General features: G+C 38.4%; 1 protein-coding gene and 1 long non-coding RNA gene across 2 annotated transcripts; both read left to right on the top strand.

Moving 5' to 3' along the window:
- Positions 1-1456: 1456 nt before the first annotated feature.
- LOC106712902 (ectopic P granules protein 5 homolog) lies at positions 1457-24985 on the top strand. The gene is made up of 39 exons (XM_045679492.1): positions 1457-1652; positions 1986-2551; positions 2641-2926; positions 3593-3801; positions 4203-4342; positions 4753-4901; positions 4990-5195; positions 5331-5500; positions 5704-5849; positions 6176-6311; positions 6394-6547; positions 6616-6847; positions 7154-7281; positions 7350-7478; positions 7730-7877; positions 8172-8363; positions 9311-9456; positions 9866-10240; positions 10403-10496; positions 11038-11180; positions 11560-11673; positions 12154-12301; positions 12932-12984; positions 13065-13151; positions 13674-13797; positions 14460-14648; positions 14730-14855; positions 15057-15215; positions 15755-15926; positions 16352-16519; positions 18872-19050; positions 19490-19654; positions 20000-20127; positions 20565-20743; positions 21576-21673; positions 22345-22480; positions 23100-23280; positions 24056-24256; positions 24735-24985. Exons 1-39 carry the CDS (start codon positions 1620-1622, stop codon positions 24961-24963), a joined length of 6618 nt encoding a protein of 2205 aa, XP_045535448.1. The 5' UTR covers positions 1457-1619; the 3' UTR covers positions 24964-24985.
- LOC123721234 lies at positions 10409-12295 on the top strand. Its single transcript, XR_006756185.1, has 4 exons — positions 10409-10496; positions 11038-11180; positions 11560-11678; positions 12154-12295. It is a non-coding gene; the product is annotated as an uncharacterized LOC123721234 (long non-coding RNA).
- Positions 24986-25900: the final 915 nt, after the last annotated feature.

Raw genomic sequence — 25900 nt, 5'->3', positions numbered from 1 at the left:
AAGGAAAATCGATTTGTAACTTTCGATTCCGACATTGAGATATTTATTTCAAAAAAAGTATTAACTCTCAAACGATTTCTGTTTTCTCTCAATCACTCTATTACCATTCTCTGTCTACACCATACATTTAAATCATCTAAGTGCATGATTGCCATATTTAATTCGAAATAAAAGGAAAATCGATTTGTAACTTTCGATTCCGACAGTGAAATATTTATTTCAGGAAAAGTATCAACTCTCAAACGATTTCTCTTTTCACTTAATCACTCTCTTACCATTCTCTACCTACACAGTAAATAAGAAACGTCTAAGTGCATGATTGCTATATTTAATTCAGAAAAAAGGAAAATCGATTTGTTACTTTCGATTCCGACATTGAAATATATATTTCAGAAAAAGTATTAACTCTCAAACGATTTCTCTTTTCTCTCAATCACTCTCTTACCATTCTCTACCTACATAATAAATTTGAAACGACCAAGTGCATGATTGCCATATTTATTTCGGAGTAAAGGAAAACCGATCTGTAACTTTCGATTCCGAAATTGAAATATTTATTTAAGAAAAAGTATTAACTCTCAAACGATTTCTCTTTCCTCTCAATCACTCTCTTACCATTCTCTACCTACACAATAAATTTGAAACGTCCAAGTGCATGATTGCCATATTTAATTAGGAAAAAAAAGAAAATCGATTTGTAACTTTCGATGCCCAGAATGAAAATATTTATTACAGAAAAAGTAAAAACTCTCAAACGATATTTCTTTTCTCTTAATGTCTCTCAAACGACTCTCTAACGATTCGCATTGAAAAAAATAAAAAAAAGTAAAGTGAGGGGGCCAACTTAACACTAGAATTTGAAATTGTTTTTACGGAGAAAGTAGGAACTCTCAAACGATATTTCTTTTCTCTCAAACCCTCTCAAACGATTCTCAAACGATTTGCGTAACAAAAAAGGTAAAAAAATGAAAGTGAGGGGGCCAACTTCACGGAGGTCACTTAAGATAAGTAACTGTACTTATTTCATTTTGTTAAGTACTTGGAAATTCTATTTATCCCTACTCCTTAACTTTTAACCTGAATACGTGAGAGTTGTTTATGATCACGCCAAAAAGGAGGACCGTATTATAATCCGTAATATCTGCCTACCCCTCTGAGTGTGGTGTTTGTATAGAAATATATTAAAGGTTACTGAATATTTAATTAAGTTATTTTTTTAAGTTTTTTACTTGTTTTTTAATATCTAAAATACTTTTTTTAAAAACATTTTAAGCTAGCTTTTCTTATGCCACATTTAACAAAAAAAAAAATTACAAATTTATAAAACACAGATTCGTAATCGCGAAAAAAATATTAACAGAATTTGCACGCTCGCGCTCTATGAAAACTTGACTTAGGTTTTCTCAATTATACTCTTGGGTTTTCTTCATCTGAGTTTACAGCTGATTCGCTGAAACTGTCAAAATATTGTCAAGTGCCAAGACATTTATCAATATTGTTTTGATTTTTTATTTTCAAATTTGTTTAGAACTGTGGTTTAGAAACAGTATTAAGTTTGTAAGGAAAACATTGTGAAATATACATTATAACTAAATGTTATTCTATTTTATAGTGGAACAATGGCAACTATGATCAAGGAAAAACGAAAAGATGTACGTAATATACGAAGAAGTCTTTGTTGCAATATACGCAATACTATATTATGTAGTATATATACTACATCAACATTACATTGTTGTAATATGCTTTAATCGTTACCTTTAATGATGAAATCATAACTTAATATTTTTTATATACTTTAAATTTAAATTAATCGCGCCATGCTTAATATAAGACTTAAATTCGTATGTTTCTTAACAATAGATTTCAGATAATACTCTATGATTATATACTATTTAATTAGAATGTTATAAGAATTTACAAGTATCATTGTTTATTATTTTTGAAGAATAACAATTATATTATGAGCATATATTTAATTGTAGAAAAAGAAAACTAGGCAGAAACAGAACATAAATATACCAGTGCCCAAGGAATTGGATGATAAAATTCAAGAGAGAATAAAAGAGGAACATGAAACATCGGAAAAAGATGAATCCGAACTCTCTGATAGAATAGCTACAATAAATTTAAAACCTGAGAATAAATTTCTTACACAAAACGAAAATACAATAAATATTCATGATGAATATGAACAAAGTAATCCGTCAAGCACTCAGCAAACAGTCACAATTAGTGATGTCAAAATTGATACTGAGGAATTTATATGTCAATCAAGTGAAATCACACAAAATGAAAATGATATTCCGTCAGCTCCTGCCTTTGAAGAAGAAGAAATAAAAAATCCTCCAGCATATAATACGCAATGTATATACTCCGAAGAAATTGAACATAAAATAAAATGCATGCCTCTGGAAGAAGCTGTAAAACTTTTTGGAGGTGCTGAGATATCTGAAGTGAGAGCTATATCGGAGAAAGAAGAGGTCATTGTTGAAGGAGGTCCTGTTAGTGGACCTGAACATCCACTTGTTGATTTACTGTCATCTTTTAGGTAAACAATTTTTTTTATAACACTGGCAAACATGCATCCTGTAAATTTTAAAAAGATAACATAATGTTTATAAAATTTATCTACCACAGATCATCTCTAAATGCTATGGACCATGAAGGGACTACAATCAGCCAGGGATTTATCCAGGAAGAAAAATCTAGATCACTATTATGGAAGATTGAAAAGGAGAGAGCATATGCATCGGAATATTGTCCTTCATGTGCCAAAAGTTTAAGTGTACAAGTCACTTTTGAAACTGCTACATTACAAACGGAGAAAATACCGGCTGCTCGATTAAGATTAGAGGCGTTGGCTCGAGACGTCCAAGAATCATATTGTCATCATCAGCACACAGCTTTAATGACGTACTATCAGGTTAGTATATCATCATCATCATCATCAGCTCACTATACGTCCCCACCGAGGGGCTCGGAGTCTACCCCAAGTTAGGGGTGACTAGGCCATAGTCAACCACGCTGGCCAAGTGCGGGTTGGTTGACTTCACACATATCATTGAATTTCTTCTCAGATATGTGCAGGTTGCATCACGATGTTTTCCTTCACCGTAAGAACGTCGGATAAACGTACATATGTAAATCGATAATCGAAAAACACATTGGTACATGGCGGGATTCGAACCCAGGACCTGCAGATTGCAAGTCAAGGGCTTAACCTCTGAGCCACCGACGCTCCACTATACTTACATACTTACATAGTTAGTTACAGGTTAGTATATACTGTTTATAAAAATAGTTGATTAAAAAAAAAACTTGTATGATAGTTGGATTTAAACTAGTTTTTTACTTATTAAGAATTTAATTTATCCACAATAGTGTTTTGTGTTGATTTAATAATGTCTATGGTACTCCAGAGAAGAATATTATGAAATGGCAACTTACTCGTCAAAATTAGTTCAGTTATTAAGGTACCAGATAGTCTAAAAACATTATATAAAACACACAAAAGTAATTAAAAACAAAATTAATTTAAACTAAAAATTTAACCATTGTATGATAACATAATTTTACTTTGTTTTTATAGATAGAAGATTTGGTGTATATGACAATACAGAGTGGTATGGGTGAAATACGTGAAGCTCTCTCCTTATTACTGCAAGCTATGCGACTCAGTGATGGTGCCTCGGAAGTATACTCAGCATCACTACAACGTTGGGTAGTCGCTCTAGCTGCCAAGCTACTCTATACAAGAGATCTGAGGCATCTGATATTTCTTATACACCATTTATTCAGGTATGTTATTTATATCGACAACTAGCTGTTGCCTGCGATTCCGTCCGAGAGGAATTAAAAAAAACTTAATAAGTAGTCTATGTGTTCTTTCAGACTAAGTTCTACATCTATGCCAAATTTTATCAAGATCCTTTGAGCCGTTACAGAGATACTTTCTAACAAACATCCATCCATCTAAATTTTCGCATTTATAATTTAGTAAGAGTAAAACTTAAATTTTACATAATAAATAAACAATTTTTATGATCTTTTAAAGCCTTAATTTATAAATGGATATATTACAATATACAAAGCATATATGTAATATATAAAATAATAAATATAATATAAAAAAATCCTAGAGAAAATCCTAGAAGTCTCAGCCTTGTTAGTATATAAATACGGTATCTCTAATTATCTAGACAAAATCGTTCAGTGCGTTGGGCGTCGCGTGTGTTGCGTGTGCAAGTGACAGACGTGTGTAGCGCGGCGCGGGCCATCGCACTGCTCGAGCTGATACTGGCCAGACCAGGACTGGAGACTGCGGTCGAGTGCACCGAAGGTACAGTATTACATCTTCTTATGATTGGCCGTTGGTTTCTGAGACTCTCTGGTATAAAACATTTTATCATCCTTGTCATTATCTTTGATAAAACAGAGATTTCTGTCTCAGAAACCTGCTGTGTATATTATGTAAATACAATTTATTTAAGGTGTATATGTCGTTAAATATATTTTATGTGATAAAATGACACATGTTATTTTCTAAGAATAACTTAAATATATGTTACCAAAAGATCTTAATAGCCACTGGTTTGTGGTCTGTCTAGAATCCAGATAAATATAAATGGGAATTATGATCATAAAAACAGGTTTAGCTCCTTGTTTTGCTTATGTTGGTAGCAATCTCTGGGAGCTGGGGTGCGTAATAAAGTGAGTGGAAAAAAATATCCGATGTTTTCTGCTGTTCAGAGCTGGTGGAGGGTTGGGAAGAGGTGGGTAGGAGCGGGGAGGGGAGTGCGGTAGGAGAGGGGCTGCTGCGCGAGCGCGACGCCCTGGCCCTGCTGCGCGCGCTGCCGCTGCGACAACTGTTGGCCAAGATGGCGCTCTTCAACAGATCGGTGGGTATTATTTTGAGTTATTAACTGCGTTGTGTGAGTGACTCTACTTGTTAAAAAAATAAGTAAAATTCGTTTAATCCTTAATCAGGACATAGAGAGTACTGAGGAACATGAATGGGGCGATGGTTCCGGCGGGCACGGCGTGCTGAAAGCGGCGTGCGGCGCGCGCGCTTTGCTGGCCGTGCTGCAACGCGCAGTGCACGCGCACGCGCATTACGCACGCTTGCAGCGCGAGTTAACGGAGTTGTGCGCGTGCGCATTGCAACTTGTGGCCGCGCTACATCAACGATCCAGGTAGTATGGGATCCCCAATGGATTATCTAAATTATTAGAATTTAATACAATTAATTGTAATTTTGTGCTGTGAAATACAGAAATAGTTGTGTTAGTTTTGTCTACATAATTTAGTGTAATTCTCACTATCATTAGGCATTTGTACCACCCCGAGGTTGCGGAGAGGGTACAGGTAGAGCTGGAGGCGGTGTTCGTAGCTGGTCTGCTGCTGCATCAGGGCAAGGACTTGACTCAGCTACCGGCCACGCTGCTCAGCGAGGCCACCGCGAGAGATTACTGCTTCGGTCTCATCGCAACATTACATGGTGAGCTTTTATTCTTTAATTCAAGATGTCAGAAAATTGTTATAACATCCTTATCGGACTGTGATTTTCTTGTCTTGTGTGTTTATATATATCTAAATAGGTTTGTTTTTCTTTTCTCATTGAACTAACAGCAAGTCATCGAGTGGGTATATTTGGGGGTGGGTGGTATATTTCTCGCATTTAAAATATATTTTGGTACATAGATAAAGGACCGCATCGTATCGCGTCGCTCGACGTAGATGTGGGCGTGGTGCGTTGTGACGTGCGCGTACTCGTAGTACTACAAGCGGCACTTGATCGTGCGGACGACCATGAACTAGCTCGGACACTACTGCAGTTTCTTTGCCAGGTCGGCGCAACTAACACTTAACTTAATCTCATGATATTGACAGATTGAGAGAGGGGGGAGGCAATTAAGTGGGATTTTTACTTCAGATTGAATTCAGATTTCTTTGATAAAAAAGGGTGCAATTTAGCCTGATTATCAGTGTACGATGGCGAAGAAGTTGCGGCTTGCAACTAATTTAAATTACATTGATTCTTGTATCAGAATAAGGTAGAATGCTGGATTAATTTAACTTGAATTATAGTTTGTGGGGGAAGGGGTTTTGGGTCATGAACTTTGCCTCTATCCACCTTTAATAGGGATGTATACGTTATTGTCAATGAACACAGACAGCAGTAAAACGCAAGCCCCAGTGGTGCCGGCAGCCATGTGAGGTGACCGCACGCGAATCTCTGCCTCGACTACTAGCGGTACATCCCTATCTTCACGCCATCAGTCTACATGTACTGGCAGATTTGAATCAGGGTAATGTTTAATACAGAACTTATATTTTTTTCGGAGTAGGATTGTTATGATACAAATCTTGCTAAAGATAAACAACTTTTAGGTGAACCTGTAGATCCAACAGCAGTCAGCTACTTGTCTGTACAAGAATGGCGTCCGAACTACGCCGAAGTGCTGGGTGTGCTGGAGGACTGGTCATTGAAGTGTCCGCACCTCATTGAACATCTACTGCTTCAGATGGAGTATACACCTCATCAGTAAGACATTTTGTATGATATGGGTTATATTGGATTTATTAGTCGATTTATTATTAAAATGTCTACAGAGGTGTATCACTGGAAACTCAGCTGGCAATGGGGGCGTGGCTATGCGAGTATGTACGCAGAGTGGGCGGTGAGGTGCGAGAGTGGGCGTGGTCAGTACTGGAGAGGTTGCACGTGCACCGCGCGCAGTGGGCGGTGCCACTCGAAACTCCGCCCCCTAAAACCGAACCTCAAGATATGTTCTCCACTGCATTTGCATTGTTAGCCACCAGTTGGGGTCATTCTGTACCTTTGGTAACTACACTTACATTTTAAAATCTATATATATAAAAGAAAGTCGTGTTAGTTACACTATTTATAACTCAAGATCGGTCGAACTGATTTAGCTGAAAATTTATGGGGAGGTTTTGAGCTTAGAACTAGGAGACGGACATAGGAAACTTTTTTTATCTTGTGTGCATTTTTTTTATTCCGCGCGGTAAAGTCGCGGGTAAAAGCTAGTTCTTTATAAATATGCTTGTTTTGTTTGATATTGTTACATTTTCGCAAATATACAAACCTACTAATACACATCCATACATTTTATGTAAATATTTTCAGATATGTTCTGTTGGTGTGCGTGCACTAGTGGGTGTGGCCCGGGTACGTCCGGGCGTGGCTGCACGTTGTCTGGTCGCCATGATGCGCGCTGTACAGCACACACCGGAGTCAGTTGCACTTACCCCAGAGTAAGTTAAGTTTCTAGTGTGTATATCGTTTTTTAATTGTATATTATTTAGTATTGCCTTTATTTTAGATTCACGGAGGTATTTAATGTACTGCTCGGCTCCGGTCCGTCTCTGATGGCCCGCGCACTCGGCCGCGCTGGACCCGCCAGTACTGAACTGTTAGAAAAGGCCCTACTCAATGAATTACTTAGTTCACAGTAAGTAGAACTTCATTTAACTTGATTTCTAAGTATTTTTTATTATTCCAACTAATTTGAATAGGTGATGTGAATTTACAAGTTTAGTAAATACCTTTTTAATCTCTTATAGGTCGTCAATCTTTTTCAAATTAAATCGCTAACTAGTATCACATGATATTATGAAGAAAATGATTTGATTGTTTGTTTGCATCGAATAGTTTTAGAAACAATTGTACCAATTTAAAAAAAAATGAGACAATATGGTCCAGGTCACAGAATCCTGGTATATTGAATCCCTGGTTACGTGGTCTGTGGGCGCCCACACTGCCCAGTTCCGCACGAGCCTTACTCGATACTGCTGTGCGGACAGTGGAGGACGTGCCCGCGATAGATACTGTTGTCTCTCTCATGCTACAGGTAATCACATAACGGAGATGAAATAGAATGATTTATCAATTTTATTATTGAAAACCTTAAACACTAACAGCCACAGTTGATTTTATATACTACAGCACTCGTAGTCATTAAGTTGTCTTCCTTAAAGTAGATTTAAGAATGAGAATTATACATAATTGTAACTCTAAGTGACCAATTAACAACTCTAACAAATTTCTGAGACCAAAATCTTTGTATAAAACATATCGTCGTCTTTGTCTCTGGGAGACCTTGGTCTCAGAAACCCACTGTAAGTGCGGTATTTTCATTGTTTAGGGTGAAAATAGCAAAGAGTTCTTAGACGACGCAGTGCGTAACTGTTCAGTGGCTCCTTTGCTATGTGAGGCGGCGCTGCGAGGTGCGCACGCGCAGTACGAGCTGTCCGCACACATGTGGCCCCGCCTTACGGACGCGATCGCACAACAACGTGCGCACGGACATAAAGTGCACGTTGATAATGCGATCAAGGTAAATATGAATATCAATTAGTTTGTGAAATATTTTCAGTTTGATCAGATTATTGTCGTTATTAAATATTTGAATCTGTTTATTGTTTTTTAATACAGTTGCTCAAAAAGTTACCTTTTCCGAACTCGTACGTTCTCTTTCCCAACTGTCAAAATAATTTCTGTTAAAAAGAAAAAAACAACCATTTTTCCAAAAAAAAAAAAATCGTAGAAGTTTTAATGATTCATGCAAATATTTCTAATTTAATAATTTGATTTGATAATTTGATAAATCACTAACTTAACACGTTCAGTGCCACAGTGTCCTGTAAATTTAGTTCGTAAAATCATTGTGGCATCCAATGTGTTAATGATATCAAAGGAATCTCCACTCCCGCGTTACTTGTATCTTGTCTCTGATCTTTCAAATAGAATGAAAAGGATGGCAATATCAATTTATACAATGTTCTTATTCTGACAGTGGTAGATCTCGCAACCACAACATTTGTTGGGTCCACGAATATGGCGATTCGCCTTGTGAAATATCACGACCACACAGAAAACAGACGTGAAGTGGAAATAATTCCGCGTACAGTTTAGTAAGTGTACATGCCGGAGGTCAAGAGAACGTCGGTGGCTTAGGGCTTAAGCACTTGACTTGCAATCTGCAGGTCCTAGGATCGAATCCCGCCATGTACCAACATCGTGATGCTGCACATATCTGAGAAGAAATACAATGATATGTGTGAAGTCAACCCGCACTTTACCGGCGTGGTTGACTATGGTCTAGTCACCCCAAACTTGGGGTAGGCTTCGAGCCCCTCAGTGGGGACTTATAGTGAGATGATGATGATGATGCCGGAGGTCTTATTTTCGTTATTTAAGCGAATTCGAGTGTCCTCTTTTTGTTTGCTGTCTTGTAATTTGAAAGAAATACAAGTGTTTTGACTGAAATACTTTTAAATACAGCAAATAGGTTGTACAATAAGTTCCGAGGAGCTAGTTGTGTACCGCACAGCGAGCGCGGTGCTCTCCGCGCCGCTGCGTCATCCCGCACACCTCACACTGTGGCGGCTCTTCTTCCATCTCTATCTGCAGAGACCGCCTTCCAGCCCGTAAGTCACTTAACTTACTTAATTATTGCCCGACTTATAAGAGGGTAATGTTGTTTTATTTTTTTAATTATAAAACACTAGCTGTCACCCGCGACTCTGTCTGCGCGGAATTATAATAGCCTATGTGTTCTTCCTGACCATGATCTAGATCTGTGCCAAATTTCATTAACATCCATTGAGCCGTTCAGATACATCATCCATCCATCCATCTAAACATTCGCATTTATAATATTAGTAAGATTTCTTTACCCTCAAGCCTAGGAGAAAATGAAAGGGTGTTTCTTAAATTCTGAGTTACAGCTTTGGAAACTCTGTTCGTGTTTTTCTCTAAATAGTCATAGAGCCGTTAGGGATTTATTGTTTTTTTTTTTTAGTAAACAGTTATAACGTTTGAAATGACTTATTTCAGACAACTTACATCAATACCAGTTGGTCCATTGTTCTTCAGTGGAATAATAAAGTCTCGGGTTCTATCGCAACTAAAGAAACGTCTTCAAGAAGCCATAGATTATCATAAAATACAGAGCGAACAGTTAAAAATTGAAGTCTATCCACAAACAGAACAAATTCCTACAACCAGTGATTCTAGAAAAACAAATATTACAAAAACATATGATAGGAAATTATGTGCACCAATAACAATTAATGATTTAATAGAAGAAGAATGTAGTAATGATTCGGAGAGTGAGTCATCGGAAGAAGAGATAACAGAAGAGAGAGTAAGTGAATCTTCTGCTACGAGAGAAAAGTTCCATCTCTACTGTTATCATTCGGGTGCAATAAAGTGAGTTTTATTCATACATTTTAAATATTTTAACGATTTTTCCTTGTATGAAATACAAAATACTTTATTTAAGCCTTGCCTCACTAAATCTGTACTAAGGGACATCGTTATCAGAGTGAGCATTTAACGGATTGTGACAGTAAATGTTAATTCGTTGTTTAGGATGTTGTCTGAGTACAATAACTGGTTGTCGGATGGAGACAAGAGTCGAGCGGCGCCGCACCACGCTGACATAGCTCGCTTTATACAACATGAGGTATTTTTACAAGCATTTAAATATTATTTTTATCCTTAATATTTCATTGTATGGTGTTCTTTCCTTAATTCCGATCGGTATACTAAAGTGTAATTTTTTCAACCAAAATATTTAATTTTACTTATTCGTTAGAGTTTAAAGTAAAATATGTTAGAAGGTATTTCTAAAACTGACAATCGGATCTAGCTGAAATTTTTCATAAATATCTATCTACCTTCTATATATATAAAAGAAAGTCGTGTTAGTTAGACTATTTATAACTCAAGATCGGTCGAACTGATTTAGCTGAAAATTGATGGGGAGGTAGCTTAGAACTAGGAGACGGACATAGGAACTTTTTTATCTTGTGTGCATTTTTTTATTCCGCGTGGACGGAGTCGCGGGTAAAAGCTAGTAGAACCTGGTTTGGAAGAACACAAAAGCAAGTAATTAAGTTATTTTTTTCGCGCAGACGGAGTCGCGGGTGACAGCTAGTATTCTTATATATGAAAAGAGTATATTTTTTTAATATAAGAAACCTATTTACATAGTTATTGTTTAGGGTCTAAGTGCAGCGCGGCGGAACTCTTTGCCGAGGTGGTTTGTATCGGCCACGCCCCCGCGGCCACACGCCCCGCCCACACAACCCACACCCCTACAGCGAGCTATTGATGCTTTGTTACAAATAAAGGAAGCCAGATCATTGTAAGTGTTTTATTTGAAAACAATAAGATATACAAAATATCCATATGTATACAGAGCGTCGGTGGCTCAGGGGTTAAGCACTTGACTTGCAATCTGCAGGTCCAGGGTTCGAATCCCGCCATGTACCAATGTGTTTTTCGATTTTCGATTTACATATGTACATTTATCCGACGTTATTACGGTGAAGGCAAACATCGTGATGCTGCACATATCTGAGAAGAAATTCAAAGATATGTGTGAAGTCAACCCGCACTTGACTCTGGTTGACTATGGCCTAGTCACCCCTAACTTAGGGTAAGCTCCGAGCTCTTCAATGGGGACGTATAGTGAGCTGATGATGATATAATATTGTATCTAAAATGTTTTCATTTTTTTACAGATCACCTTTACCAGACATCCAGCCTTTATTAGACGAACATAATAATTTGTCAGACGCCCGCGTTATCTACAACCTTGTGGACAGACATTTGAGAACTATGGAATCTGACGCTCAGTAAGGTTATTTTGTTTATTTACAATATTTACTTTCTCTATTCTTTATATACAACTTTTTTCCCTCGTAAAAGTTATGACATTTTTTTTTAATTCTAAAAATAGTTCTTTTGAGTTTTATTAAGTCGATAAAGATGCTCTTTAATCGTTTTTTTTTTTTGGTTTTTTTAATCTTGATACAATCTTCGATAAGTCACATCTATATATATAAAAGAAAGTCGTGTTAGTTACACTATTTATAACTCAAGAACGGCTGAATCGATTTGACTGAAAATTGGTGGGCAGGTAGCTTAGAACTAGCTTTTTTATTTTGTGTGCATTTTTTTATCTGCGCGGACGAAGTCGCGGGTAAAAGCTAGTTTTTATTATGTAAATAAATATGTATATCAAAGCGTTTTTTCAACCCATTAATAAGGACTATGTTCTACGGAATTTAATAATGTCTACCTACGACACGGTAACGCTAGTTTTATCTTGTTAGAAGTTGGAGCCGCGAGGTGTCGCAAATATCGCAATTAGACAGCAAGTTGCTGGAGTTGTTGCGTGCGCTGCGCGTGCGCCGCCCCCTGCCTACATACACCAAGTGGTGTGGCAATGACACATGCAAACCTATAAAGATTGCTATACAGGTTAGGCGTTATCCACGAATTTCATGATTTAACCCCCTCCCCCGTCCTCGTCACATTTGTAACGCCCACCCTAACCAATGTGATAACATTTATCAAAATGTATATTGAATAATTAATGTTTCTAAAGAAAAAAAAGTGGTTATTGTGAGAAAACTATAAAAGATAGATATATGCTATCGTGGACTTTTATTTAGCACATTTAAAAAGCTACAATTCGCCATACATCATTTTTATGTAGGTAGTATAGTTTAGCCTACGTAAGCGCTGAAAGCAAAAATGTGCGTAATTTTCGCAACAAATTTTGAAGCTATATTCAAAATCTGCTAGTCTTCTAGTTATTTAAAAAAAAAAATGGGACCCATTTGCAAGCACTTCCTTTCGATTAAAATAATTTTTATCAAAATCGGACCTCCAGGGGCGGAGATTCGCAGTATCACATATAAAAAAATACAGTCGAATTGATAACCTCCTTCTTTTTGAATTCGGCTAAAAAGTGTGATTTCACGAAATTTAGGAGCTCTCACCGCCCCTTTTCCCCCTCCCTACCCCATGATCCTTCAGAATTGTAAACTAAGTAACCAATAAACTACCCTAAGCGCGACACTAAGTGGCTCTTTATTTTCTACATAGAGATACGAGTGGGTGATATCAACGGGTGCGGAAGAAGGAATCGAACAAAACAGGTTTGTTGACATTTCTACACTAAGTCACACAAAGAAAATTGTATGAATGTTTGTATTAAGGTATGTTTCCACTGCAACAGACGCTGTGCTTTAGCAGCTTTGCGAGCTATGTCTCGCCCCAGACCTTCTACAGCCCGTGTCGCTGCAACATTGCAGTCTTTGGTCAGGTAAGATGATATTAACAACAACACGGTAACAGAAGTACCTGTAGGTGTTTCCCGTTGGGCCGTTCGGCCTATCGATTAATCTGCCCAATGGTAAAAGTAAGAGTTCTTTGGAATGTTCTCATGTGATTTGTGTTCTTCTCTGGATGTCTTTTGGATACCGTCCGCTTAGTTTTTATTTTAATCATCAGCACATAAGTGGGCACATTCCGTGGGGACGGAGGGGTTCGGAACCTACCCCAAGTTAGGGGTGACTAGGCCATAGTCAACCTCGCGGGTTGACTTCACACATATCATTGAATTTCTTCTCAGATATGTGCAGCATCACGATGTTTATCTTCAACGTAAGAACGTCGGATAAATGTACATATGTAAATCGAAAATAGAAAAACACATTGGCACATGACGGGATTCGAACCCAGGACCTGCAGATTGCAAGTCAAGTGTTTAACCCCTGAACCTTATTTATTTTTTTATATATTTTTTTTAATTAATTGCTAGTTTAAAGTGATTACGTCTTTGTAGAGTTGTGCGTAGTCGAGAGACTGCTGTGCGTGTAGCGGAGCGCGCAGGGAACAGCGCAGCCGCAGTACACAGCTTCCCACCTGCCGTAGACGCTATTACCTCCCTTGTCACACATCTTGCCGAGGTATGTGCTGTTATTTATTTAGATTAACCTGTTTCAGCTTTGTCCAGATGCTTAAATTTTTTTTTAATTAATTTTCTATCATCGGTAGTATCCGTCCTGGTTATGTCTGACTAACCCGCATTTTGGTTGCGCGTCGTGATTATGATCGTGATGTCTTCAATTTGTCAGAATAATGTTCCATCTTACTAATATTATAAACTAGCTTTTACCCGCGATTTCGTCCGCGCGGAATAAAAAAAAAATGCACACAAGATAAAAAAGTTCCTATGTCCGTCTCCTAGTTCTAAGCTGCCTCTCCATCAATTTTCAGCTAAATCAGTTCGACCCATCTTGAGTTATAAATAGTGTAACTAACACGACTTTCTTTTATATAGTGCGAATGTTTAGATGGACGTATGTTTGAAGATATCTCCGGATCGATCCCGACCGAACGGATCTTGATAAAATTTTGCATAAATGTAGAACATAATCTGGAATAACACATAGGCTATTTATTGTGTTTTTTTTTTTGATTCCGCACGAACGGAATCGCAGGCGATAGCTAGTAATATATAAATTTTAAATCTTTATTAATTGCTTCTGATAATAAACATATATATTTAGATAAGGATTAGTATTAAATGGGAATGGAGAGATATGAAAATGTGTGATTTTGTATGTAGAGGTGGGTGTGTGGTGACGCGGGGGCGTGCGGACGTCTGCTGCGTGCGTGGGCGGGGGGCGGGGCTCACGCGCTTTGCTCCGCCCTCGTGCAGCCGCGACGACTGGACCACACCTCATTCCTTGAACTGTACCACACTGTGCTGACTACCTCACTTCCACCACCAGCTGCTTTTAGCTATCTATCCAGGGTATCATCATTTTTTAATAAATACTTTATTTTTTTATACCTACACTAAGATCGTATTATAACATGTGCATTTTTCCAATAGTTTGAGATGGCAACGTGGGCTGAGAGAGTAGATCCAGTGCAGAGGGAGAAGATGTTGGACATTCTGGTTCAGGCTGCGCAGAGTTGGGGGCCCGCACCGGAGCCCGAACACCATGTCCTCCTTGAGGTATAATTGAAACCAAAAGATCAGAATGCAAACTTTATGTCTGCTCGCTATTTAGTCCAAGACGCAAAGAAACATAGTTATCAACTAGGTTTAAAGGGATGTGGGAGTGGGGCACGCCCTAGTGAACACTTCCCTCCACCAACCCCTGACATCTGTGCAAACGTACTCTAATATCTAACCGCAAGTCAACATTTGTTACAGTTAATCGGAGTGCATATAGGTTTAGTGTGCGGTGTAGGCGAGGTGTGTGCGCTAGTGGTGGGGGGTTTGAGGGCGTGCGCGCGCGGCTCACTACCCCCCACTTTGTGCGCACACCTGACGCACGCCGCTGCGCACGCGCACGCATTTACGTACAACCAGGTATACAGCTACATAATTGTATATTTAAAATATTTTAGTATGTTTTACATAAACTATATTACATACAAACATATAAAGATTTTTAAGGTAAATTATGTATTAGAGAAATATGTCATTTTTTTATATTACTAGGTGGCAAACGAGCAAGCGGCCACATGAATTCGCCGAAATGGCGAAGCGACCGCTGCCCATAGATGAATTCTAACGATTCGTAATTGCAGATGCGTTGCTTACCGTCAATCGACGAAGGATACGCACAAAAAGAGAATATTTAACCTTCCTATGCATCTCCTCCTCCATCAAATCCACCTCTCCTTCTCATCCTTTCCTTAAAAAAGGGTGGGAAGGGAAAGAGGACTAAAATTAGACCCCAGTCACCACATTCATCAGACGAAACGCGGAATGACTTCCACTTCATGCCTGTCTTCTGTGTGGTAATTTCTCTAAAATAAATAAATTTTGAATTTTATAGTATTTTAAATAAATCTAGACTAGTTTGTTTGATATTAGTATTTACATAGTACATATTATGTTGACAGTTAGGTAATCTCCTAAGAGAGGTTGGCGCCATCTGGTGGGAGACACGCACTTCACTTACAGAAGAAACTAATTTGTATGTGCCGTATGCATCGCACCTCGCAGATATACTGCAAGTGTTACAGCAGGCTTTCACTGCCGCTACTAAAGCGCTGGGACATGATACTGAAAGAGGTCAGTTCATTTATATAGATTCAACTCTCTCTCACTCTCTTGCCTCTCCATTAATGGAGGTTGGCCACCAGCTCAATGAACTTTTGCCACGTTGGCAATATTCGTCCACTCCTTGATATTACGCAGTCAAGATTTCTTTCTTCGTCCAGTGCGTCTTTTGCCTGCAATTTTGCCCATTATTATAATTTGGAGAAGGTCGTATTCGTTTCAACTTAAAATTCAACTGGTATATTTAAAAAAAATAAGCTTTCATTTTATAACTATTTTTACTAATAAAAATTGACTTTTCTTACTACTTAACTAATAAACTCAAAAACTACTTAGTAATCAAAATATTTGAAATTGTTATATAATATTTAATAGTTCCAATCCAAGCGAAGCTGCGAAGGATTGCTAGTATTATTATTTATATTGCATATAACCAGTGTCGTGGTTCTCGTGGTCTGTGTTGCGGGAGGCGTGGTCTCCGTGGGTACAACCTGGGACTCCGCCCCCTCTATTACCTGTCACACACACGGAAGACTCAAACGCGCACGCTGATATGCTGCAAAGATTCAGAGAAACTTTACAACTTCTCATAGACGACTGTCCAGGTGAGATAGTAACTATTTAAGTAGCTACAATTGTTGTACTAAGTGAGCTGTTGCCCGCGACTTCGTTCGCACTATTTTTAAAAAATAACTTAATTAGTAATCTATGTATTCTACCAGACTATACATTTATGTCAAATATCAGCGAGATCCGTTTAGAAGCTCTAGAAATACCTTTTAAGAAACATTCATCCATATAAAGATATACGAGTAACTGTCACGCGCGGAATTAAAAAAAATTAATAAGTAGACTATGTGTTCTTCCATACTATGTTCTACATTTGTGCCAAAGTTTCACCAAAATCCGTTGAGTCGTTCTGGATATACTTTCAAAAATCCATCCATCCATCCATCCAAAATTTCGCATTTATGATATTAATAATCTATATACACTCGCGAGCAACCAAATCGACTCACCCCTTGACGGCGCACATATGCATTGATTTTGCTAAAACGACAAATGTCAATTATAAAAATGATATGTCATTCGTAAGCTGAAGATTGATACTCTCATTTAACATCAATACCCTAAAAAAAATTGAAGCGCTGATTTAATGACGCATTTTAATTAGGCGTCAGGGAAAATTTGCTCCATAAGGTATCCACGAGTTGCGCTACCTTTCCCCGCTATAAAACCCGCCCACATCCGGTTTACCCTATCAGTCGCTTATCACAAGTTGGCCGGTACACATCTCAGTAAATTGCATTAAAAGTTTTAGTGAAACCATGGATACCACGCCAGAAAAAGCAGCTCAAGTTGTTGCCTTGTTGCAACAAGGGTTAAGTCAGCGAGCAGTCGCTGCCCAGCTCCAATTGAGCCAGTCTGCAGTGTCCCGAGTATACAAACGGTTCCAAGAGACTGGTGCCTTTAATCGGAGACCAAGAACGAGCCGCCACCGGTGCACTTCAGAGAGAGACGACCGTTTCATTGTCTCAACCTCGCTGCGCAATCGACACCTCACGGGTGTTGATGTGCAACAGGAATTGAGACATACACGAGGGGTGGCTGTAAGCGAATGGACGGTGAGAAGACGCTTGAAGGAAGCCAATTTGAGGCCAAAAAGGCCTGCGACGGGCCCCAAATTCACTGCAGGCCACCGTCAAGCGCGCCTTCATTTTGCTCGAGAACATCTCAATTGGAGCATTACGCATTGGCGGTCGGTACTGTTTACTGATGAGTGCAGAATGTGTTTGCATGGCAGTGACAGGAGAAGCCGAGTCTACAGGCGTCCGGGGGAACGTTTTTCCCAATGCTGTTTTGCTGAAACAGTGGCGTATGGCGGCGGTTCCTGCATGATGTGGGCTGGTATTTCCTTAGAGGGAAAAACTGATCTTGTTTTCGTGCCTGGGGGCGGCCGTGGAGGCGGGCTAACAGCTGATCGGTACATCACCGACATCCTACTGAGTCATGTTGTGCCCTACGCAGGGTTTGTCGGCGAAGACTTCGTGTTAATGCACGACAATGCCCGCTGTCACACGGCACGAGTCACTCGGCAATTTCTTGAAGAGGTCGAATTGCGCACGATGAACTGGCCTGCGCTAAGCCCGGATATGAATCCCATCGAGCACTTATGGGACGAGCTTAAACGAAGGGTTCGAGCCAGGAATCCAGTCCCTTCGAGCGTAGATGATCTAAAGTCAGCATTGTTAGAGGAGTGGAACGGCATTCCTCAAGCGACTGTAAAAAAATTGATCATTTCAATGAAAAACAGACTGCAGGCTGTAATAAAGGCTAGAGGGGCCAATACAAAATATTGATTTAATATATATTTTTTTTAATTTCTACCAATTTTTGTGTAATTTCCAAAATACGAGACCTTTTCATAAATTCATAAATTCCGATTTTTCCTACTGTTACGTTCAGACGTCATTAACTTAAGAAATAATTAATGTATTTCAATAAAAATGACATCAAATTAAAGCTGACATCTTTAGCTTTCGAATGACATATCATATTTACAATTGACATTTGTCGTTTTAATAAAATCAATGCATAAGGGCGCCGTCAAGGAGTGAGTCGATTTGGTTGCTCGCGAGTGTATATATATATATGTATATATATATATATATATATATATATATATATATATATATATATATATAAAAGAAAGTCGTGTTAGTTACACTATAACTCAAGATCAGTCGAACTGATTTAGCTGAAAATTGATGGGGAGGTAGCTTAGAACCAGAAAACGGACATAGGATAATTTTTACCCCGTTTTCTATTTTTTTTCCGCGCGGACGGAGTCGCGGGTAAAAGCTTGTTAATAATAATAAATAAATTATGAGAAATAGATAAGGGACCAACTTAGCACAAAACGAACCTGAGTGTAGATTGATACAGTTTGTGTATAGGTAGCGAGGAGTACGTACTACGTCACGTGTGGGAGTGGGCGGTGCATACGTACATTGCGGGTGCGCGTGCGCCGCAGTCCTGTCGTGTGTCTCTATCTGCGCTGCTCTCCGCACTGGAGTCTCTACCCTGGCACACTGCGCAATGGATGCATGCTAGTTGTATGCCATTAGCACTGCAGGTAATGTAGCAATACAGTCGAACGTTACCGTTCTCTTCCCATCCTGTGCATCCCCTCCTCTTTCGATTAAAGGTAGGCAAAGGTAGGAGTTTCGCTATTTAGGTGGATTTAGGTGGTCCGTTGCTCGTTTGCCCCCTTCTCCTATTAAAAAAAAAGTGAGAGTCACTGTCCGGACTCGATATATTAACTCTATAAGCCAGAACTTGTTTATCCAGGTTAGACTGTACGTTCAAATATGTACCTTAATAGAAATTGTAGAGCGATTATTATGATGTTTTTTTACAATATATGACATAAATCAATTATAATTTAAAGTGTACTTACGAACTAATATTCTTTTAAACATTGTTAAAGGTTGATCAAATTTTCATAGCTAATGTTATATTCCTGCTTAGGTCTTAGTATGGTTAGTATTACTAGATTTATGTCTATATCTCAGATAAGTCGGTGTAGCGACAGGGAGATAGTGTCGTGGTGCGGTGCGCGGTGGCGGTGCGCGTGCGCAGCGAGCTGGGTGCGCGGTGTACAGGACGCACACCTCGCGCCGCACCTCGCCGCGCTGATCTCTATATTCTGCTCCCCGCAACTACAACTTGACACACAGGTTATATTTACAACTATAATATAACTAGCTGTTGCCCGCGACACCCTTCGCGCGGAATTAAACAAAAACTTTATAAGTAGCCTATATGTTCTTTCAGACTGTGTTATATATCTGTGCCAAATTACTTCAAGATCTGTTGAGACGTTCCGGAGATACCTTCAAACAAACATCCATCCATCCAAACATTCGCATTTATAATATTAGTAAGATGTAAATTTTGATAGTTTATAAACTATCAAGTTACACATAATTTAAAAACGCGTCTTAAAAAGTTGGAAATATGAAAAATAAAGTAATATGTCCGAAGAGTGAGGATCTTGGTACTTGATGAATATAATTTGTTAGGTGTTGGAAGAAGCGGCGCTGTTGCCATGGCAGCGGCTGCCAGAAGCGGCGCTGGATGCAGCCTTTGAGCAATTCTTTGTCGACTTCCACAATCCTGCCTTCCCATACCACGAGACAATGCAATTTAGGTAATATTTATTTAATCTGTATACATTTGAAATATGTACAAAAAAATACTTATTTATTTATTTATTTATTTTATTTAAACTTTGTACATACACATGAAGTATTGTACTGGAAAGCTTAACTCTAAAAGAGTTCTCTTACAGCTTACCATTATATAGAGAGAGGTTGTTTAATGGGTAATTTATTTATTTATTTATATAATAAGTAAATGTGTGTACAAGTCGTCATAAATAATGTCTTAAATAATAAACTTAATAAATATTACATATATACATAATACATATACATACATAAATATATACATACATACAATAAATATAAATATATAAATATGTATATAAATATATACTTCTTCAACTAACTGGTGAAACTTTTCTAATAATGTTATTGAACAAGTTGTAAAACAGTGGAAACTCATCTTAACGTTTTTTTTATTTAGGTTACTATTATGCGCTAGTCAACTAATAATAGTGGGGGAAACACCGGAGTGCGGTGTAGGTGCGCGTGCGCGGCGTGCCCGTAGCGTGTCGCAGTGCGTGCGCGCCGCGGCCACGCCCACTCTCACACAGCATGCGCGTGCCCACGCAGAGACCATGCTGAGAGTACTCACCGACCTAGGTAAGTACCGAGTTTCTTATCAATATATAGTCCGGGAGCCAGCGACAGATTTTCATGACCAAGTCCCTCCCAATCGAATTTTCGTGAAATGCATAAGGGACTTATACTAATACTGGCGACCGTCAGCTGCGACTCCGTGGGTGGGGTGGGCAGTGGCAGCCTCCCACGCATGGAGAAAAAAATTTTTTTTTCAGTAATTTCCTCTCATTCGAAAATTTATCAGAGTATAGTTTATGTAGTATTTTAAAAGAAAAACATAGTCAGCTGACCATAACACGGTGGATTATACGTCAGCTGGCTCCTTGAAGAAAAAAAAAACATAGGCCGCATCTGATGGTCGCGAGTATTCATAGTATAAGTCCCTTATGCATTTTACGAAGATTCGCTCTAGAGGAAATGATTGACCGAAAATGTACCTGGCTCCCGGACTAATACCAAATCTTACTTCTTAGTTTAGATGTATAGATGTTTATTTGAAGGTATCTTCAGAACGATTCAACAGTTCTTGATGAAGTTCTTCACAGATATAGAACATAGTCTGGAATAACATATAGGTTATTTATAATTTTTTTTTAATTCTGATGAGACGGAGTCGCAGGCCACAGCTAGTTTGTTATATCTATATATATAAAAGAAAGTCGTGTTAGTTACACTATTTATAACTCAAGATTGGTCGAACTGATTTAGCTGAAAATTGATGGGGAGGTAGCTTAGAACTAGGAGACGGACATAGGAAACTTTTTTATCTTGTGTGCATTTTTTTTATTCCGCGCGGACGGAGTCGTGGGTAAAAGCTAGTTTTAAATAATTTCCTACTTAAATTGTTGTTCAGCGCCGCACATAGAGGACTCTAAGGGTGAGATAGAGGAGCTGCTGAGTCGTGCCCTCGTCATCATGTGCCTGGAGCCCGCCGCCGGCGCAGCTCTGCCTGTACGTATCTATAACTTTACTATTGTCAAAATAACTTACTTACGTCATGATTTGTCCAATATGTATACCACCTGGTTAAGCGAGAAACCTCTATTAGCGAGAGTCTTTGTTCCGTCGCGATGGACGACCTCCATAAGTGAGAAGGAAACCTCCATAAGCGAGAAGGAAAACTCCATAAGCGAGAAGGAAAACTCCATAAGCGAGAAGGAAACCTCCATAAGCGAGAAGGAAAACTCCATAAGCGAGAAGGGACACTCCATAAGCGAGAAGGAAACCTCTATAAGCGAGAAGGAAAACTCCATAAGCGGGAAGGAAACCTCCATAAGCGAGAAGGAAAACTCCATAAGCGAGAAGGGAAACTCCATAAGCGAGAAGGAAACCTCTATAAGCGAGAAGGAAAACTCCATAAGCGGGAAGGAAACCACCATAAGCGAGAAGGAAACCTCCATAAGCGAGAAAGAAACCTCCATAAGCGAGAAGGAAACCTCCATAAGCGAGAAAGAAACCTCCATAAGCGAGAAGGAAAACTCCATAAGCGAGAAAAATATCGTAGTCTCTTGAAATACGAAACCAATGAATCGATTTGAAAACTTTTCACTGTTAAGTTACACTATTCCTAGATTTAGGTTTAGGCTTTATTTATTACTAGATTTTTTTTAATTAATGTATAGGTGTGGCAACAATGGGTGCAGAGTTGTGGTGTGAAGTTGCGGCTGTCGGCGGCGAGCGCGGCTGCTTCACTCACAGCACTTGAATACTTTGTACCACTCGCTGACACCATCGCTACCACTCATATGACTCTATCAGGTAGGCTTTTATACAATTACTAATATTACATTCTCTCTGGAAAAGATACCTCAATATTACAGATTAATCACGTGAAACAAGTTTTTGATCCCTCCCCTGTGTGATATGTGTTGAGATTTTAGACAAGCTCTCCTTCCCTACATATAAAATGACGTGTTTTTTTAGTACAAAGTAAATTCCAAAGTTTCAAAATGTTAATAATTTGTTCATTTTTTTATATCAAAAGATGGCAAATGGTCACCTGGATTCGCCGAAATAGCGAGGTGAACATTGCCCATAGACATTCGCACATGCATTGCCTACCTTTAATCAACGGAGAAGGTGACGCACAGAAAGATGATATTACCCATTCATATGCGTCCCCTCTTCCGCCAAATCCACTTCCCCTTCTCATCCTTTTCTAAGAAAAAGGTGGGAAGAGAAAGAGGACTAATATAAGCCACATTCTCATTTAAGTTCTCCCTCCCTTATCGTGTTTTTGTTGGTGTCCCTCCCCTGTCGAATCTCACGCAATTAATAGACGATCTTTATCTCCTTTACATAAATAACAGGTAAAATAGTACTTGTATATGTGAAAATAATTATAAATATACATAAGCACTATGTTATGCGTTATCAGGTAGTGAGGGTGGTGGTTGGTGCGCATTGCGTACGCGGTTGTGCGCGTGCGCATGGGGTGGGGGCGCGGCGGGTGCTGCGGGGGTGCGGCGCGGCTGGCACGCGGCGTACGCGCTGCTACCCCCAGACACACCCCCATCACTTGAAGTACTACGCGCACTAACCTCCTTCAATATTACACCGTAAGTAACTTTCAATATATAATATATGCTATTTTTATATATACTCTAATTATTTTTGTAGATTCTATTTCAATCTTACTTTTTACTAATATTATAAATGCGAATGTTTGGATGGATGGATGGATATTTGTTTAAAGGTATCTCCGGAATGGCTCAACAGATCTCGATGAAATTTAGCATAGATGTAGAACATAGTCTGGAAGAATTCGTAGGCTACTATTTTTTTTTAATCCGCGCGGACAGAGTTGCGTGCACAAGCTAGTACATCACAAGAATGTAATCAGAAAAAGTTTTATTGTCACTTAATATATTTTTAACAGACTTCTCTATATTTATCACTTTTATTATAAAAAATGGTTATTGTGAGAAAAATATAAAAGATAGATATATGCTATCGCAGACTTTTATTTAGCACATTTAAAGAGCTACAATTCGTCGATACATCATTTTTATGTATGTCTTATAGTTTAGCCTACGTAAGCGCTGAAAGCAAAAATGTCCCTAATTTTCGCAACACATCTTGAAGCTAAATTCAAAATCTACTAGTCTTCTAGTTATTTAAAAAAAAAATGGCACTCCTCTGCAAGTACTTCCTTTCGATTATAATAATTTTTATCACAATCGGAGCACCAGGGGCGGAGTTTCGCGGTAACACACATAAAAAAAAACAGTCGAATTGATAACCTCCTTCTTTTTGAAGTCGGCTAAAAAGACAACATAGAATGGCCATAAATACAGTATTTAGTTTTTAAAATGTATATTTCTGCGTATGTAGAAATGACGATGAGCCCATAATGGCGGTGTGGGTTTGCGTGTTGTGCCGCACGGCGCTGCAGTCGCGGCGTGTGACAGCTGTCAGTGCGGACATGTCAGAGTGTGTGGAGGTGTCGCGCGGAGTGCTCGTGCGCTGGGCCGCGGAGCCGCGCCGCTCTCTGCTCCAGCTTGTTGCTATGCATCACGACACTCATACTGTTAGGTTAGTTTATCTTTGTTGGATATTTCATTAATCTATATCTATATATTATATAAAAGAAAGTCGTGTTAGTTACACTATTTATAACTCAAGATAGGTCGAACTGATTTAGCTGAAAATTGATGGGGAGGTAGCTTAGAACTAGGAGACGGACATAGGAACTTTTTTTTTTATCTTGTGTGCATTTTTTTTTATTCCGCGCGGACGAAGTCGCGGGTAAAAGCTAGTTCTTATTATTTTGTCACTTTGTAGCGGCAGTTGTAAACAGACATTAAATAAATCCAAGATGGCGACAGCTACAAAATGACCGCTAAAATTTTTATGATCACTTATATGAAAATAATAGAGAAATTTAGTTAAAGCGTATTTAATCATAATTTTTCTTAAATAAAAATATTAATATTGAAACAAAAATGCTAAGTTAGTGTAAAAAAAAATGATAAATTATTGTATTTTTATTTCTGTATCCTTTTTTCCATAGAATCCGTCTTCTATGTCGTCTTGCTTTATGCATCCTCGATCCATCATCAGAGGAGTTTGCGAAGGCGTACGAGGCGAGCTGCAGCGCTCTACCTCCAGGACAGGTAGAGGCAGTCTCGTGGGGCAGAGCACCCGGGGCGAAGTACCTCCCACGTCTCGCCGCGATACTGTACCCGGGCAGAGATGTATACTTCGACGAAGAAGCGAAATTATTGCAACAAATCACTTGATTTTATTATTTGTAAATAAATCAGTGATAGCTCTCTCTAACCTTTTTAAAATATAATTTAAAATGTCTCTTGAAAGGAATTGTAAGTTAATTAATAGGAAAAGATTATTATTTTTTTTATATTCGTGCAAATTTAAGCCTAGATATATAGATGTGTTTAGTCAATTGAACTACGCGTTTTAATCTGTGAAAAATTGCTAGAAAAAAAAAACAATTTTAACGAAAAAAAAAACTTGGAAGCCATAAAGATGCTGGTTTCATATACATTTTTTATGGTTTTATTTGTTCTTTTTGTAAATATTAATTCATAAAAAAAATTGCAGAGGATTACGTTTTTTTTTAAAAAAAAATTATTTTATTTAGTGTTAATTTTTCTCAGTGTTAGATTTTCTATGTTTCCTACTTTAAATGTTTCTATTCTAAAAAGGGAAAGGATTATTTTTTAAGAAAATATTAGCGATCTCAACTATTATAGTTATCACACATAAAAATAAAATAAAAAAAAATACAGTCGAATAACCTTCTTTTTGAAGTCGGCTAAAAAACAAGCTTTTTGGGTCGGCAGTGTCGAATAAATACCTTTTGTAAATTACTTGTGTAAAATTTGAAAGTAAGAGAAATAAAATAAATAATTACAAATCTGTTAAATTATTTTATTTACATCCTTAAACTAAGTGTTCAAATTTTTTGTGACGTCTAAAGCTTCCCGTGATTTTGTCCGCACTCAAATAAAAGAACTTGTTCATTTGAGAATATTAACTATAACTAGTAATATGTTTGGTAATCATGCAGAATGGGTGCATATATTTCGCAGAAATTTGGCATAAATGTAGACTCCAAAACAAGGTTTTTTTTAAATTCCGTGCGGACGAAGTCGCGCTTGACAGCTAGTATGAAATAAAACTTAGAGCTAGTCCACACGGCGCGTTGCGTCGGCG

Source organism: Papilio machaon, chromosome 9, assembly GCF_912999745.1.
Source record: "Papilio machaon chromosome 9, ilPapMach1.1, whole genome shotgun sequence".
NCBI lineage: Eukaryota > Metazoa > Arthropoda > Insecta > Lepidoptera > Papilionidae > Papilio > Papilio machaon.
Note: the sequence above shows the minus strand (reverse complement) of the source record. Positions and strands in the feature narration are given on the sequence as shown.

Bases quoted from the DNA above. Each gene is read 5' to 3' on its own strand.
- LOC106712902 (XM_045679492.1), top strand. From the start codon at position 1,620: ATGGCAACTATGATCAAGGAAAAACGAAAAGAT. The intron at 6,548-6,615 runs GTAAGACATTTT...AAATGTCTACAG, and splicing joins ATGGAGTATACACCTCATCA to AGGTGTATCACTGGAAACTC. The intron at 20,128-20,564 runs GTAATATTTATT...TTTTTTATTTAG, and splicing joins CACGAGACAATGCAATTTAG to GTTACTATTATGCGCTAGTC.